The sequence below is a fragment of the Drosophila novamexicana genome, unplaced genomic scaffold (genome assembly GCF_003285875.2).
Source record: "Drosophila novamexicana strain 15010-1031.04,08,12 unplaced genomic scaffold, DnovRS2.1 tig00000644-arrow-pilon, whole genome shotgun sequence".
Classification (NCBI taxonomy): domain Eukaryota; kingdom Metazoa; phylum Arthropoda; class Insecta; order Diptera; family Drosophilidae; genus Drosophila; species Drosophila novamexicana.
In genome coordinates, this window is record NW_020824814.1 from 1,624,734 (window position 1) to 1,643,399 (window position 18,666).

Here is an 18,666-nt window from a genome sequence, read left to right on the forward strand (position 1 = left end):
ATTAACAACATTTGCGAGAGACATTTACAATAATTAACATTGAATTGAATTTAAATGAAACAAACAGCGAACTACGTTAAACATTAAACATTAAACATTTCCACTTAAATTGACACAATTGTACTTTGATATATGTTTTATCCTATGCATACACATATATGTTTCGTATATATATATTCAGTAGAGCTACGACAGCTGCCATTTTGTAGAAAAACTTAGTTAAATTATAGTTAAAGTCGGCGCTAGTCGAAGAGATGTCGTAATACAACACATCAAGCATGTTCCCAATTGCAATATCGCCTCAATTTCAACAAGACTTTTTTGTGACGAATTCAAAATTGGGCACATGTTGGCGCCAGTCGAAGAGATATCGTAATACAATTTTTGCAAACATGTTCCCAATTGCAATTTCGCCTTAATTTCGACATTTGCGAAATCGAAACTCGGAACATCTTTGCATTGAAGCTTTCGAGTTTTAAGCTAAAACTATGTAACACAAGTCTATAAAATAATCTATACATTTATAATAGAAATCACAGCGAGAATTGATTTTTGTAATCTGTTTGTTTTTTTTTTTTTTTTTGGTATATCTGCTCTTTGGTTTAGTTCAGTTGAAGTATTTGTTGTATTATACATAGTTTAAGTATTTCAAATTTAGTGTTGATTTCAGCAACATTGAGACGTTCACAAATGCACACACACACACACACACTCACTCAATTAAATACACATACACACACACACACACATATATATATATAATACTAACATACACATAAAGCGCGTTAACAGTTTGAGTTTTGGTATTGGCTTTGAACTTATTCAATTACTCAAATAAGCGCAGTTCCAATTACGAACTCACCTTCAATTGAAACTAGTTCGAAAAACTTGAAAACTAAACTTTAAGTTGAGAGTTGTCGATTCGTATATGGAAACTGTTTCACAGAAATATTTGTTACTTGAATCTATTTGCATTTTAGTATTTGAAATTGACTGGAATAGCTGCAACATATATCTGCATAGTTCGATATATGTATGTAACAGAGCTTAGTAGTTTACATACCCTGTAAATTGAGTTTAAATTCAGTTGTTTCACTTCTCTAGGCTGCCCGCTGTCTAAGACTACAATAGGAACCTGACTTCCACCCTTAACTCTAGCCTATGGCAACAGCAAAGGTTTTTCGTACTGCCTAAGTTCTAAAATTGTTGCAAATTCGTTTTGCTATGATATGCAGGGTTGCCACCTGGTCGTATATGAGCTCTTATAAGGAACAACAACAAATGCGAGATCAATTCAATCGGGGGATGAAATATTGATGGGCATATATGTTATATATATATATATATATTGGGGCAGCCAATCCTCTAATCCCCCAGCCTGACAACGTCACTGTCTCTCTGCAGACGGCCGCAATTTATACATATTTACACACACATTGCGAGCTTTGGAAACCATAACCACAACCACCACCACCACCAGCGTCTATTTACGTGCTAACCTGTTGCAGCAGTCCTGCCCTGGGACTGCTGCCTCCTTGACTGCCGCTGGCGCTGCCGCTTCCCGTGCTGCTGATGAGGATCATGCTACGGCTGTTGGGCAGCACGAAGACTTCGGTGGCCAGGCCGATGGGACTCATTGATTGCGATGTCTTGATGGGGCTGCGATTCGGCTCCAGGCTGGCCGTGCGTGGCTGCCAATCGTGCGCGTGGCCCTGACCCGCCTCTGTATCCGCATCCGGAAACGGATCCGTGTCCAAGCCAGCGCGCAGGCATTCGGCTGCCTTGCCACCGCTCTCCAGCGTGCCGGGTGCCGTGTGCGTGGAGCTCTGACTCTCATTGGACAGCAGACGTGTCGTGGTGGTGGTCGAGCTGCTGCTGGTGGTGCAGCTGGTGGCCATGGCGCTCACCGAGCGCCGCTTGCGCTGCTGCTGTGTGAACGCGGCCGTTGTGGTCAGCGTCTCGGTCACATGGAAGCTGACGATGGTGTCCCGCTTGCGAAGCGTGGCCGTCGCGGAGCTGCTGCAGCTGACCACCTCGCCACGCAGATTCTGCTGCTGCTTGTTGCTCAGATCCGAGAGGCTGATGTTGTTCTTAAGCAGAATCTCTAGATTCTCGATGGAGTCCTTCAATGCGCTCTTCTCATCGCGCGTGATCTCCTCCTTTAGCTCCGCCACCAGCGTTCTGGGCGGCACTGTGGGCGTGGCACAGCTCTCGACATTGCGCATCAGCGCGGGCAGCGCACCAATAGTCACCACGCTGGAGCTGTTCGAGATGCTGGGAGTAATGCCCGTGGAGCTGACATTGGTGCCGAACGAGGAGGAGATGTTGTGCTGCCGGCAGAGAGATTTGCGGCGTTGTGCGGTCAAGTTTTGCATGTTCGAGTTGAGATCAATGTCGTCGTCCTCATCATCATCATTGTTATCTTCCTCTTCCTGGTGTGGTTGTGCCTCTACGGCTGCCGTGGCTTCTATGGCTGGCGGCGCCTCCGGCGTTGTCTCTGCCGGCGCCTCTTTTGCCGTCTCCTGCTCCATGGCGACTGTGGGCGCGGGCTGCTCCGGCGGCGCGGGCAGCTCCGCCTTGCCCTTGAGAAAATAGGTTATCATCGAACCCTTGCCCTTGACATTGACGCTGCCGCGGCAGGTGAGTTCATAGCCGCGGCACTCCAGCAGCTGCTGCATCTCCTGGGTCACCTGGACGCCGTGAAAAGGTGTTGATTTCATTTGGCAGCAAACAAAGTAAAAGGGGAGCGGGGAAGAGGTAGAGAGAGAGATAAGAAAATAAATTCAAAGTGACAAGTTCATTGGCACCGCATGCGGCAGCATTTACTTTATTCACACACACACGAACACACACACACACATACAGACAATCAGTGGCAAAACCTGTGCTCAATATTTCATGATAAAACTCAGACCAACACCTGCCACCCTGCCGCCCTGCCGCCCTGCCACTCTGCCACGCCCGCCCTTTCTTATCGTCTTATCCCTTGTCCGCTTAATAATTTATTTCTCTTTGCAAATTTTCATGCGCTTCGCTTTTATCGACGACGCACGGCAAATAAAATCAAAAGCTGCAGCTGTGTGTGTATATGTTCGTGTGTAGTCTAGTGTATATGTGTTTGTGTTTAAGTTTCAGTGCGTGGGCACTTTCTAATGCCCATGAAAATTGTATGAGGCGTACATGGCGTATACGCAATGCGTGCGAGCGAAGCGCAGCCTGTTGCCCATTTCGCCTGCTGCTCCTGGTTGGTCAGCTATTGATTAGGGGGCGTGGCTACGGCAACAGCCATTGACAAGTTTTCATTGAATACCCTGTGACTGAAAGTCTAATTTAATTCGACAATTTTGACTTGACATATTAGAAATAAGATAAATAATGAATAATGAATAATGATAATGATAATGATAATGATAATGATAATGATAATGATAATGATAATGATAATGATAATGATAATGATAATGATAATGATAATGATAATGATAATGATAATGATAATGATAATGATAATGATAATGATAATGATAATGATAATGATAATGATAATGATAATGATAATGATAATGATAATGATAATGATAATGATAATGATAATGATAATGATAATGATAATGATAATGATAATGATAATGATAATGATAATGATAATGATAATGATAATGATAATGATAATGATAATGATAATGATAATGATAATGATAATGATAATGATAATGATAATGATAATGATAATGATAATGATAATGATAATGATAATGATAATGATAATGATAATGATAATGATAATGATAATAATAATGATAATGATAATGATAATGATAATGATAATGATAATGATAATAATAATAATAATAGTAATATTCATAATCATAACACAAAAGCTGCTTAAAAATATATTGCTCTTAGATAATGGACTGCGTGTATGTATGTGTGTGTGCCCGTATTCTGTCTTGTGTGCCCGTATTGCATATTCTTAAGTATCTCATTTTAAAGCAGGGTATCTAATAGTCGCGCACTCACGCCTTGAGCTCTCTTGTTAATTTATTTTTTAAAGTGACATTTGGCAGGCTAAGAAATCCGCAAGAAAAAATCCGCCCCAAAAAGGTGAACCGCCGTTCATTCAACTCACCTGTATGTGATCCACCAGACCCGTGGAGTCCATGCGCGAGGCCACGTTCACAGCATTGCCCCATATATCATACTGGGGCTTGCAGGCGCCAATAACGCCCGCAACGACGGGACCAATATTAATGCCTGCAGGCAAACAAAAGAAATAAAATTCGATAAAGTTTTTCCTTTTGTTTTAAACATACTTTTTTGGGCTAATGCTCACCTATGCGCAGGCGAAAGTTGTTGAAGGAATGCATGTTGACCTCCTCAATCTTGTCGAACAGCTGCAGCGCATAGTCAGCCATTGCGGTGACATGGCTAAAGTTCACCTGGTCGCAGGTGTTCGCCGTCAGGCCAGAAGCGGCCATGTATGTGGCGCCGGTGCTCTTGATTTTCTCAATGCAACTGTTAAAATATAATCCAGGTCAGCTACTACGGAATTGATCCTGAGGTCAAACTATGACCAAAATGTAATCAATCATGAATATTTGTTCACTCTTGACATAAGTTTGGGAGTTGAAGTCTGAGCAGGGCATTGACTAGAGACTCGGCAACTTCTTGGTCATTTTTGACATGATTTTACACAATTAAATTTACAACCTGAAAATCTCAAAAGAGAGCAACAAAACTTACCGGAAACGTTCCTCACTGAGCAGCTCATCGAAGTCGGCAATTATCTCATTGAGCAGCCGCAGGCATTCGACGCCCTCATTGTTGCCCTCCAGCTCCACGTAGAACTCGGAGAAATTCGGTATGCTGGCAAAGAGAATGCAAACGGAATCGCATTGCTCGTGATAGAGATCCTGCAAAAGCGGTCAAATGGGAAAAATGTAATTAAGCCGAGCAGAACTCTTGAAGGTTTAAAGCGTGTTGCGTATTCAATCAGGCATAAACAATTCGTTTAAATACAAGAGTGTCGCTTGGGAGATAGGAAAGCGATTCGGCTTACATAGAGGAAGAAGCAATAGTGATGTCGCTTGGGATTGAGATATTTATATATTACGGAAGATCACAATGCGATTCGTTTTGTAGGAGTCGCGTATTGTTGGTGATATCGCCTTTCTATCGCATTCTTATATTCACGGCGGAAGCTCTTCTCTTCCGATTTTTTTTGAGATTTATAGGACTATTGGAAGAAACACTTGCGATGCGGCTAGCTTACATCACGAAAGAAAACACGAAACGCGGTCAACTCTTGTCCAGAGCACACACAGCCAGCCGCACACAGGGTATAGCAGACCACACGTCGACGGTTCCCAAATGTGTGGCTGCTCATGTGATTTGGTTAAAAGTTGTTGATTGCACACTTAATGTGGCAAGTAGCGCCCCCCCCCCCCCCCTCCCCGACTACGGCACAGTGCGTGTGCCCGTTGCGCATTGAACCGTTGCAAGCCGCAACATGTATGCGGCCAGCGGGCATATGTGGCAGCATTAAAAGTAGCATAACAAGGCGGAGGTGGAGGTGGAGGCGGAGACGGAGGCTGTGCCAAAGCCAGGGGGCGCGGCAGGTGTGGGGGCTGGTATATACTTATCAAACGACCTCTGCAGTTGGCCTTGTTGCTAGGCACAAAAGTTTTCAAGCTTTTAAATACATTGCAAATTGCCAGCAACCAAACTTGCAACACACACACAGACACACACACACACACACACATACACAAGTATTTATACACATATATTTAATACTCACATCGAGGTGCTTTTCGCGGCTCAGAAAATGCTCAGCGACATGTACGGGCAAAATATTTTCGAGCAGTTTACGATTATAAGCCTGCAAATGCTCCATATCCTCTTTTTCCTCTGCGCGTTACGAAAGCGAACACGTGTTCCAGATATGTATGAAAAAAAAAGGAAAAAAAGAAAAAAAAACACGCGCAAGAAAACACAAAAAACAGGAGCGTGAAATTGAAATATCAGTTTATCAGTTAACCGAAGCGTAAGGCGTTCGGCAAAAAAATTACAAAAATATACGAGCATACAGCAGACGGCAGTGCACGACCAAGAGATACCCTTTCTACAGTGCAGGAAATGCTTAAGAAAGGAAACTGTTTCGTAAGATAAGTTGTCTTAGATGAGTTGTCAAGTTGTCAATGTCTAAAGGATGTCGAAGCTGACGGTCCTATTCAATTTGTTGAAATTTGATCATTTTAGCTTGTCTAAATAATACTTTAATTGTATAAAGATTATTAAATATTATATATCATAAGCTATTAAACTAATTGTTTAGGTAAAACTGGCAACTGAGGCTATCTGATAAGAACTGACAACATGATCCTTCTAGTTTTATCAAAATTTTGATAATAAAAAATAAGGAGATTATTCGAATACGTTATTGTAAAATATTATTAAATTATATTATTTGTAAAATCCAAGCGGATTATCAGAACTCCATATTTTATATACTTTTCTAGATAAATAAATAGAATTTATAATTTTACTAAGTATCTGATCTGTTGCGTGTTTCAATACAAACAATTATTTGAAATTTGACAGACAGACAAACTGACTTTACAAGCCCAATATACCCGCATTGATATCTCTGCACATGGGGCATAAAAGAGAAGCGTAAAAAAGCGATGCATAAGCTCAGGCGCCAGTCAAACACGATTGTGATTGTTCGAGTGTATTAGTGAGCGGCTGTATGTGTGTGTGTGTGTGTATGTGGGGTGTGTGAATTCTTGCGTGTGTGTGCAAGTGCGAGTGTGTGCGAGTGTGAGTGTGTGTTTACTAATACTAATGAAAATCCTTTTGAACAACAGAACAAACGGAAACGCAGAAGATGAGCAGCAACGCGCTGGCAACAGCCAGCGAATGTTGCCACTTTTCAAAAGGGGCGGAAAGTGGGCGCAAGTTGTTGTTATTGTCTGACAGAAACTGTCAGTTGTAGAGTCAGTCAGTCGACTATAACTTTGCAGTTGCAATTGCTAATTAGCAGCCGAAAATGTAGATGACGCCGAAACTTACCAGTTGCCTGCAGCTTCCAGATGAAGTCCAAGCGGTAGGTGGCCTCCGTTTGGTGACTGTGGAAGATCAGGGCGAGCATGAATGCAAATAGGAAGATTGAATCAATTATATAGCGCAGCAGGGCCTCCTCATTGCTAGATAGAGCCAGAGCAACAATTGCAGCAGTAGGCCAAGTTATTCCAGTCCATTAAAGCGCAATGCCAAGACGCAGCAGAAGTACGAGCGGGAGGAGGTGAACGTAGATGTGGAGCAGAGCCCAGGCAGCGAAATGTGTAATAAGAAACAGAATGTTGTGAATGTTGTTGTTGTTGTAGTTGTAGTTGTTGTGGAAGCCAAGTCTCAGCCGGTTGTCTGATAAATGAAGCCAACGCCAAGTGCTAAATACAATTTTAATGCAGTTTGCGGCTGCTCTAAATGCATTTTCAGCATTTTCAGCTGTGCCAGCCAGGAAAAACCGGGAGAAGTGGAGAGGGGAGGTCAGAGGCAACTGCGCCAAATTATATTACAGCATAATTCGTTTTCATTCAACCGACAGAGAGAGAGAGAGAGAGAGAGAGAGAGAGAGAGAGAGAGAGGGAGGGGGAGCCGGATACTTACGCCAAGTCGGCGCTTATTTCCCTGCTGCTCATATACAAATATGAGGAGCAGGCCATGTAGCTGCCGGCGGCCAAGAGGAGCAGCAGCAGCTTCAACAGGATGCGCAGCACTTGGTACGTGGCACAGCACATCATCGAGAGCAGCGTTAACAGCAGGAATGTCTGCAACAAGATAAAATAAAAGTAATGCTATCTAAATCTCTATATGTGTACACATAACAAGGCAAAGACATGGAATGCATTTCTTAAAAAGAGTGCTCTGGCTGAGTTGAGCGTGCCCGACTAGGAAATACTCTGTGCCCAACTGCTGGATGAGATAGTTTTATACACCGAGTGTAGTTCTTCTTTTCTTTGGCATTTTTAAAGAAAGTTTACTCTTGAGACTTCTGTATTTTTCGTTAGACTCAACATGATCAAAAAGCCAGATTCGTTATCGATATTTATCGATTTAGCAGAAATCATGTGAGTTATCGGACGAATATAATAATATCTGTGCAAAATAATGTATATTTATAGGTTAAGGAGAAAGTACGTGAGTTATCGATATTTATCGATTTAGCAGAAATCATGTTAGTTATCGGAAGGATATGATAAACCTTGGCTGCGCATGGTAAATACTTTATATCAGCTTTAGTATCTCAAACTCATGAGATATTGAAAGAAACCCGTGCTTAACAATTGATATTTATCGGTTTGAGTGAGTGAGTTATCGAGGTCTTAAGCTATTTTAATTAAAGAGGCCTTCTCTTGAGTCTACGGGCTACACACAGACAGACGGAGAGGGTTATTTTGCTTTGGTTAACCAATAATATATACATATATACACTATAGATGCTACCCTTCCCCCTTCTTTATAGGGTATCACAACTTACATTGTAGGCCAAATAGAAATCACAGCGTTCCTCAGGCAGCAGCTGCTGCTCTGGCTCCAGTCCCAGCTTCGTCCGTTCCAGTTCGCTGACGTTGAATTGCAGAATGAGCCATTCATTATGCAGCAGCTCCAGTTGACGCATTGATTCCTGCAGCTATATAGAAGGCAGCGATTACAATTGGAGGCTAATTAGCAGCACGGCCAAGTCACCTGGAAATGCCATTTAACAGTGCTTCGAGTTTAACGAGGCGCCTAACACGCACTCTCAGCCACTGGCAATAAAAAAAAGACGTGGCTAAATGAATAGCGAATGCGGCTCGCAAGTGCCATTAAACGTGGCCGATAAAGATACAGAGTAAGCCAAGAAATGGTGTGGCAACAGGGAGCGAAGGAGTGGGGCACAAGTTGACAACTAAATGTCAAAGCGCTGACGGAGGCTTTGAACCCAGAGACGCGCTGCCTTGGGGGCATGTGGCAGGTAACAAGTAGCACATAAATGGGGCACACTTCATGTATGAAACGTGGCTGGCATTTTTGTTGCCTGCCAGCCTACCAACACCCTACCTCGCTCCTGTTGCTTGTCGCGTTGTCTGCCCAACTTTAATGGAAAAACTTTTGTTTTGTCGCGTCCCAAAGACAACAACAACAACGACAACAACAAAAGCAACCGCATTGAGTTGGCTCAGGCAAACGCCCTCAAAAATTGTATTTTGAGCTACAAAACGTAAATTTCATTTTTATTATTTTGAAGTTCACTTAAATGGGCCAAGAAAAAAAAAAGAAGCACAAGGCAACCTGGCAACTTGTAAGATCCGACTCTTATAGATATGGCCGCAATTTGTTGCGCGCGCAAATTATGCATAAAACAAGAAACTGGCATTTCGGGGATTTGGACATTGTTTATGTTATTATAACTAAAAGCACAACTTAAGAGCTTCATTACCGCTTACCATGGCCAGCAACGTGGTCAAAACAATCAGCGAGACGGTGGCAAAGGCGAAGAACTGTGACAAGGTGCGATTGCTGTGAATACGCAATGAGAAGCGCTTTATCACGATGGGCAGCTGAAATAAATCAAATTATAGTACAAAAGCTGGCTGAGTATCCGCGAGCTGAAGAAGACTAAAGAACCTGGAAACATATATACGATATAATAAAACAAAAAAGGATTTCTTCAGCCAAATACCAAATACTCTTCTTATTTGATTACTTATAGAAGCCATATGATTAGGCTTTGCATATATGTCAGAGTAAACCTTGCAATTGCTTGGTTTGACCAAGATATCTTAACGAAACAGAAGAGTTTGGCTTACAAATCTTATTCTATGAAAGTTTTTTCCTATAGAGATATATGATGTAGAAGTTGGATATCATAAAAATATAATGTTAATTTGTAAGAGGTACGGTAAAGCCCTTTAAATGTCAATATTTATCAAAGTATATATGAAAGCTGAATAAGTGTTTCATATAAGAAGTAAAGTTTCAACCGATTATTCCGATTGCATCTATCTATTATATAATTGTCAACTGCAGTCGAATTCAAGTTATGTACTGCCTAGAATAATTAGACAAACCTTTACAAGGATATCTTCAAAACTGACATGAGTTGGCATAAAAACAGAAACACGGATGGGCATAGCTCTATCAAGTCAGTAAGGGCTGCTCCCCACGAATATATGTACCAGTACTTAATGAGCTCGCAGAGATCTCCTTTAATGTGTTATAAATTACCTGTCTAAATTCGCATAAGCTGTGCAGGGGTTGCTTGTGTGGAGAATAGACTAGAAACGATTTTGCTTACCTGCAAATTGATTTTGTGACAGGCCATCAGGAAGACCAACAAAAGCAGCAGCAGCAAAGCGCCAATGGACAGCGCCAGGCAGAGTGTGGAGCTAGAGGAGAAATCAGTTGAAATATGAATATGGTTTGCCCGACAACAACATCACGGATTATGCGCTACACTATGCACTTAGAGCCTGCTATAAAATAATCATAAAGCACTCACGTGTCAAAAACCGCAAAGCGCATAAGTGTGGTGCCCAGCAGCACGAGGAGACTGCAGTAGAAATAAACGCAAAGCATGCGATCCGGCTCGCTGGCATACTGCGTTAAAGTACAGGAGATTAGGGTTAAGCCAGGGCCAAGCGAATGGCGCCTCTCGACTCACCTTGTGCTCCAGCGCGGCGCTCTTGAAGCAGAGCAACAGCGACTGGCAGTGCTCGGCCCGCAAATGATCTATGCTCCGTGCATCGATGGCGCGCATCAAGTACTCATTGACCTCATCCTCGGGATCCTTGTGACTCTCCGAGCTGTCACCAAATCCGAATCTGCAAGAGAAAGTGATTTATTTGACGGGCTTGTTGTGGCTGCTTCAGTTTCCAGCTTCAAGGCTATCTTTCTTGTCGTGGCTGTCTGAAAGTCTTGGTCACATGGTTCACTTCCTCCCAGTCGAGTCCATAAAGTAAAAAGGAGGATATAACGCCACTTACTTGGATGTGTGCTTCTGTGCTGTGCCATGGCCCATCATGCGCAGCTCCTTGGATATGTTGCCATTTACCTGGAGGCGATTGCGCGACTTCTTGTGCTACAGGTTCAATGGAAAGCAGCTTGTTATGGCTGAGCAACTATTATCCTTGTCGATACTCACCGGCCTGTAGATATCGCCCGGCACTATCAGATATGTCTCAATCTGATGATCCTTGAGATAGGAATTTCTATCGGCTCCCTTGCCAGCCTCCACCTCGTAATCGCCATCCAAACACTTGAGCGTCTCCTTCGTAATGTGCACGCGTCTGCAGGGACAGAGAAAATAGGGCGTTACTTACGGGAGGATTTGCCAGATGGCACGCATAACATTCAAAGGGACAACATGCCAACATCAGCAACATGTGGAGCTCCTTTTGGTGGCCATAGCCACAGCCATTATGTGGCATTACATGCTGCACTTGCCGCTGCCACTCCCCTAGCCAGGGGATGCTGCTGAGTAAATACTTTTTAATGTTATTTTTTATAGCTGCCGCAGCGGGAAGCCGGCAGCAGCAGCTTATTATATTATCGTTTTCCAGGAAGCACGTGCCACGCGCCGTGGGGCAGCAAGCTGCATAAAAAAAAAAAAAATAAACAATGGCTGCGGTTGCAGCAAAACTCTGCGCCATGCTGTTGATTCTATTGATAATTACATGGCGCTTTGTTATGGATTGGCCCGCCAGTTGCCGTTTCAGCTGCTGCTGCTGCTGCTGTTGCATGCGTCTTGCTGCTGCTGCTGGCCAAATTGCCGCTTATCAGGCTAAGGGAATCCTCCTGCCTGCCTGCCCTGAGGCTCATTGCAGCTATTTGCTTTTAATTTCGCTTGAGACAGGACTAACAAACGAGCTGCTGCTGCTGCTGCTGCTGCTGACCCACATCGGAGCTAAAGTCGTGCCGAAACAAATTGCTGAAGTGTTGTTGAAAGTGAAGCAACTGAATCAACAGCAAGCAGCAAGTGCTGGCCAGTTAGCGTGGTGGGCGTGGCATGCAACAGCTCCATAATCGATTCGACGATTGGCCAAAGAGAGAGGCAGGGTGTGTCGAGACGAGGCGAGGCAAGGCGAGGTGGGGTGGGGTTAGGTCGGTTGACTTGCCAATAACTTGACGCCCCCACCAACCACAACACACCCACTCGCACACACACTGCGGCGGAGTATGCAAATTTGCACAACAACAACAAAAATTACAGCTATTACAACCATTAGAGCCACACATTGCAATCGCTTCGAAGCAGCGACACTCGACCAAGTGTTGAGAGGTTAAAGTTCCTTTCAAATGCAAGCAGCCAAACGCAGCGACAGGAGCGGAATAAGGAAACTACGGGCGCCCTTTAAAGACTTGATAAAACACGAATGAGTTTTATTTTTTTAAGAAGACAAAGCTCGAAGTTCATAAGAAAAGCTCTCTTGCAAAAGCAGGCAGAAAATTTCAAGGTCAAAAGATTATATTGAGGAAGATAAGAGAAGAGTTTAGAGAAATAAAGGATCATTTAAACTTGGATTCTGCAATTTTTCTTTGAGAGAAATAATGAATTATTTAATAAATACGAGCTACGGACAAGGCCGGGGTATACTCGCTTGTATCCTATATAGGTCAAAATTTCCTAAATCCATAACTTGGTCAAATCACATCCGATTTTCACGAAGTTTGGTTTTTTCTTCAAGGTTTGACTTGTAAATAAACTTTGCATTTAAATCTGCCAACATCATTTTTGGTCGAAATTCATGTCAAATATTACCCTCCGAATTCCATATAGACATGAGTCAAAATTTCCCACTCCCATAACTCGGTCAAAACTCAACCGATTTTCACGAGGTTTGGTTTTTTCTTCATGGTTTGGCCTCTAGATCAACTTTGCATTTAAATCTGGGAACATATTTTTTGGTCAAAATTCATGTCAAATATTACCCTCCGAATTCCATATAGACATGGGTCAAAATGTCCCACCCCCATAACTCGGTCAAATCTCAACCGATTTTCACGAGGTTTGGTTTTATCTTCATGGTTTGGCTTTTAGATCAACTTTGCATTTAAATCTGGGAACATATTTTTTGGTCGAAATTCATGTCAAATATTACCCTCCGAATTCCATATAGACATGGGTCAAAATTTCTCACCCCCATAACTCGGTCAAAACTCAACCGATTTTCACGAGGTTTGGTTTTTTCTTCATGGTTTGGCCTCTAGATCAACTTTGCATTTAAATCTGGGAACATATTTTTTGGTCGAAATTCATGTCAAATATTACCCTCCGAATTCCATATAGACATGGGTCAAAATTTCTCACCCCCATAACTCGGTCAAAACTCAACCGATTTTCACGAGGATTAGTTTTTTCTTCGTGGTTTGGCCTCTAGATCAACTTGGCATTTAAATCTGGGAACATATTTTTTGGTCGAAATTCATGTCAAATATTACCCTCCGAATTCCATATAGACATGGGTCAAAATTTCTCACCCCCATAACTCGGTCAAAACTCAACCGATTTTCACGAGGTTTAGTTTTTTCTTCATGGTTTGGCCTCTAGATCAACTTTGCATTTAAATCTGGGAACATATTTTTTGGTCGAAATTCATGTCACATATTACCCTCCGAATTCCATATAGACATGGGTCAAAGTTTCCCTCCCTCATAACTCGGTTAATTCTCATCAGATTTTCACGAGGTTTGGTTTTTTCTTCATGGTTTGGCCTCTAGATCAACTTTGCATTTAAATCTGGGAACATATTTTTTGGTCGAAATTCATGTCAAATATTACCCTCCGAATTCCATATAGACATGGGTCAAAATTTCTCACCCCCATAACTCGGTCAAAACTCAACCGATTTTCACGAGGTTTAGTTTTTTCTTCGTGGTTTGGCCTCTAGATCAACTTGGCATTTAAATCTGGGAACATATTTTTTGGTCGAAATTCATGTCAAATATTACCCTCCGAATTCCATATAGACATGGGTCAAAATTTCTCACCCCCATAACTCGGTCAAAACTCAACCGATTTTCACGAGGTTTAGTTTTTTCTTCATGGTTTGGCCTCTAGATCAACTTTGCATTTAAATCTGGGAACATATTTTTTGGTCGAAATTCATGTCACATATTACCCTCCGAATTCCATATAGACATGGGTCAAAGTTTCCCTCCCTCATAACTCGGTTAATTCTCATCAGATTTTCACGAGGTTTGGTTTTTTCTTCATGGTTTGGCCTCTAGATCAACTTTGCATTTAAATCTGGGAACAGATTTTTTGGTCGAAATTCATGTCAAATTTTACCCTCCGAATTCCATATAGACATGGGTCAAAATTTCTCACCCCCATAACTCGGTCAAAACTCAACCGATTTTCACGAGGTTTGGTTTTTTCTTCATGGCTTGGCCTCTAGATCAACTTTGCATTTAAATCTGGGAACATATTTTTTGGTCGAAATTCATGTCAAATATTACCCTCCGAATTCCATATAGACATGGGTCAAAATTTCTCACCCCCATAACTCGGTCAAAACTCAACCGATTTTCACGAGGTTTAGTTTTTTCTTCATGGTTTGGCCTCTAGATCAACTTTGCATTTAAATCTGGGAACATATTTTTTGGTCGAAATTCATGTCAAATATTACCCTCCGAATTCCATATAGACATGGGTCAAAATTTCTCACCCCCATAACTCGGTCAAAACTCAACCGATTTTCACGAGGTTTGGTTTTTTCTTCATGGTTTGGCCTCTAGATCAACTTTGCATTTAAATCTGGGAACATATTTTTTGGTCGAAATTCATGTAAAAATGAGACCCTCAATAATCCAATGTAGACATAGGTCAAAATTTCCTACCCCCATAACTCGGTCAAAACTCAACCGATTTTCACGAGGTTTGGTTTTTTCTTCATGGTTTGGCCAGTAGATCAACTTTGCATTTAAATCTGGGAACATATTTTTTGGTCGAAATTCATGTAAAAATGAGACCCTCAAATATCCAATGTAGACATAGGTCAAAATTTCCCACCCCCATATCTCGGTCAAAACTCAACCCATTTTCACGAGGTTTAGTTTTTTCTTCATGGTTTGGCCTCTAGATCAACTTTGCATTTAAATCTGGGAACATATTTTTTGGTCGAAATTCATGTAAAAATGATACCCTTAAAAATCCTATGTAGACATAGGTCAAAATGTCCCACCCTCATTACTCGGTCAAATCTCAACCAATTTTCACGAGGTTTGGTTTTTTCTTCATGGTTTGGCCTCTAGATCAACTTTGCATTTAAATCTGGGAACATATTTTTTGGTCGAAATTCATGACAAATATTACCCTCCGAATTCCATATAGACATGGGTCAAAGTTTCCCACCCTCATAACTCGGTTAATTCTCATCAGATTTTCACGAGGTTTGGTTTTTTCTTCATGGTTTGGCCTCTAGATCAACTTTGCATTTAAATCTGGGAACATATTTTTTGGTCGAAATTCATGTAAAAATGATACCCTCAAAAATCCTATGTAGACATAGGTCAAAATGTCCCACCCTCATAACTCGATCAAATCTCAACCAATTTTCACGAGGTTTGGTTTTTTCTTCATGGTTTGGCCTCTAGATCAACTTTGCATTTAAATCTGGGAACATATTTTTTGGTCGAAATTCATGTCAAATATTACCCTCCGAATTCCATATAGACATGGGTCAAAATTTCTCACCCCCATAACTCGGTCAAAACTCAACCGATTTTCACGAGGTTTGGTTTTTTCTTCATGGCTTGGCCTCTAGATCAACTTTGCATTTAAATCTGGGAACATATTTTTTGGTCGAAATTCATGTCAAATATTACCCTCCGAATTCCATATAGACATGGGTCAAAATTTCTCACCCCCATAACTCGGTCAAAACTCAACCGATTTTCACGAGGTTTGGTTTTTTCTTCATGGTTTGGCCTCTAGATCAACTTTGCATTTAAATCTGGGAACATATTTTTTGGTCGAAATTCATGTAAAAATGAGACCCTCAATAATCCAATGTAGACATAGGTCAAAATTTCCTACCCCCATAACTCGGTCAAAACTCAACCGATTTTCACGAGGTTTGGTTTTTTCTTCATGGTTTGGCCAGTAGATCAACTTTGCATTTAAATCTGGGAACATATTTTTTGGTCGAAATTCATGTAAAAATGAGACCCTCAAATATCCAATGTAGACATAGGTCAAAATTTCCCACCCCCATATCTCGGTCAAAACTCAACCCATTTTCACGAGGTTTAGTTTTTTCTTCATGGTTTGGCCTCTAGATCAACTTTGCATTTAAATCTGGGAACATATTTTTTGGTCGAAATTCATGTAAAAATGATACCCTTAAAAATCCTATGTAGACATAGGTCAAAATGTCCCACCCTCATTACTCGGTCAAATCTCAACCAATTTTCACGAGGTTTGGTTTTTTCTTCATGGTTTGGCCTCTAGATCAACTTTGCATTTAAATCTGGGAACATATTTTTTGGTCGAAATTCATGACAAATATTACCCTCCGAATTCCATATAGACATGGGTCAAAGTTTCCCACCCTCATAACTCGGTTAATTCTCATCAGATTTTCACGAGGTTTGGTTTTTTCTTCATGGTTTGGCCTCTAGATCAACTTTGCATTTAAATCTGGGAACATATTTTTTGGTCGAAATTCATGTAAAAATGATACCCTCAAAAATCCTATGTAGACATAGGTCAAAATGTCCCACCCTCATAACTCGATCAAATCTCAACCAATTTTCACGAGGTTTGGTTTTTTCTTCATGGTTTGGCCTCTAGATCAACTTTGCATTTAAATCTGGGAACATATTTTTTGGTCGAAATTCATGTCAAATATTACCCTCCGAATTCCATATAGACATGGGTCAAAATTTCTCACCCCCATAACTCGGTCAAAACTCAACCGATTTTCACGAGGTTTGGTTTTTTCTTCATGGCTTGGCCTCTAGATCAACTTTGCATTTAAATCTGGGAACATATTTTTTGGTCGAAATTCATGTCAAATATTACCCTCCGAATTCCATATAGACATGGGTCAAAATTTCTCACCCCCATAACTCGGTCAAAACTCAACCGATTTTCACGAGGTTTAGTTTTTTCTTCATGGTTTGGCCTCTAGATCAACTTTGCATTTAAATCTGGGAACATATTTTTTGGTCGAAATTCATGTCAAATATTACCCTCCGAATTCCATATAGACATGGGTCAAAGTTTCCCACCCTCATAACTCGGTTAATTCTCATCAGATTTTCACGAGGTTTGGTTTTTTCTTCATGGTTTGGCCTCTAGATCAACTTTGCATTTAAATCTGGGAACAGATTTTTCGGTCGAAATTCATGTCAAACATTACCCTCCGAATTCCATATAGACATAGGTCAAAATGTCCCACCCCCATAACTCTGTCAAATCTCAACCGATTTTCACGAGTTTTGTTTTTTTCTTCATGGTTTGGCCTCTAGATCAACTTTGCATTTAAATCTGGGAACATATTTTTTGGTCGAAATTCATGTCAAATATTACCCTCCGAATTCCATATAGACATGGGTCAAAATTTCTCACCCCCATAACTCGGTCAAAACTCAACCGATTTTCACGAGGTTTGGTTTTTTCTTCATGGTTTGGCCTCTAGATCAACTTTGCATTTAAATCTGGGAACATATTTTTTGGTCGAAATTCATGTAAAAATGAGACCCTCAATAATCCAATGTAGACATAGGTCAAAATTTCCTACCCCCATAACTCGGTCAAAACTCAACCGATTTTCACGAGGTTTGGTTTTTTCTTCATGGTTTGGCCAGTAGATCAACTTTGCATTTAAATCTGGGAACATATTTTTTGGTCGAAATTCATGTAAAAATGAGACCCTCAAATATCCAATGTAGACATAGGTCAAAATTTCCCACCCCCATATCTCGGTCAAAACTCAACCCATTTTCACGAGGTTTAGTTTTTTCTTCATGGTTTGGCCTCTAGATCAACTTTGCATTTAAATCTGGGAACATATTTTTTGGTCGAAATTCATGTCAAATATTACCCTCCGAATTCCATATAGACATGGGTCAAAGTTTCCAACCCTCATAACTCGGTTAATTCTCATCAGATTTTCACGAGGTTTGGTTTTTTCTTCATGGTTTGGCCAGTAGATCAACCTTGCATTTAAATCTGGGAACATCATTTTTGGTCGAAATTCATGTCAAATATTACCCTCCGAATTCCATATAGACATGGGTCAAAATTTCTCACCCCCATAACTCGGTCAAAACTCAACCGATTTTCACGAGGTTTGGTTTTTTCTTCATGGTTTGGCCAGTAGATCAACTTTGCATTTAAATCTGGGAACATATTTTTTGGTCGAAATTCATGTAAAAATGAGACCCTCAAATATCCAATGTAGACATAGGTCAAAATTTCCCACCCCCATATCTCGGTCAAAACTCAACCCATTTTCACGAGGTTTAGTTTTTTCTTCATGGTTTGGCCTCTAGATCAACTTTGCATTTAAATCTGGGAACATATTTTTTGGTCGAAATTCATGTAAAAATGATACCCTTAAAAATCCTATGTAGACATAGGTCAAAATGTCCCACCCTCATTACTCGGTCAAA

At 41.2% G+C, this 18,666-nt stretch overlaps 1 protein-coding gene across 1 annotated transcript in view; it reads right to left on the reverse strand.

The window, feature by feature from the left end:
• Positions 1–18,666, reverse strand: part of LOC115762924 (adenylate cyclase type 6) — a 27,311-nt gene continuing 8,645 nt past the window's right edge. The window contains exons 9-22 of the mRNA XM_030705305.1: positions 11,189–11,333; positions 11,031–11,125; positions 10,709–10,868; positions 10,547–10,644; positions 10,343–10,433; positions 9,492–9,605; positions 8,543–8,695; positions 7,672–7,832; positions 7,075–7,208; positions 5,801–5,910; positions 4,744–4,913; positions 4,334–4,515; positions 4,130–4,254; positions 1–2,690 (exon numbers count right to left, since the gene is read on the reverse strand). Of these exons, the coding sequence (XP_030561165.1) occupies positions 1,488–2,690; positions 4,130–4,254; positions 4,334–4,515; positions 4,744–4,913; positions 5,801–5,910; positions 7,075–7,208; positions 7,672–7,832; positions 8,543–8,695; positions 9,492–9,605; positions 10,343–10,433; positions 10,547–10,644; positions 10,709–10,868; positions 11,031–11,125; positions 11,189–11,333 (2,941 nt within the window). The 3' untranslated portion in view covers positions 1–1,487. The remainder of the gene's footprint in view (positions 2,691–4,129; positions 4,255–4,333; positions 4,516–4,743; positions 4,914–5,800; positions 5,911–7,074; positions 7,209–7,671; positions 7,833–8,542; positions 8,696–9,491; positions 9,606–10,342; positions 10,434–10,546; positions 10,645–10,708; positions 10,869–11,030; positions 11,126–11,188; positions 11,334–18,666) is intronic.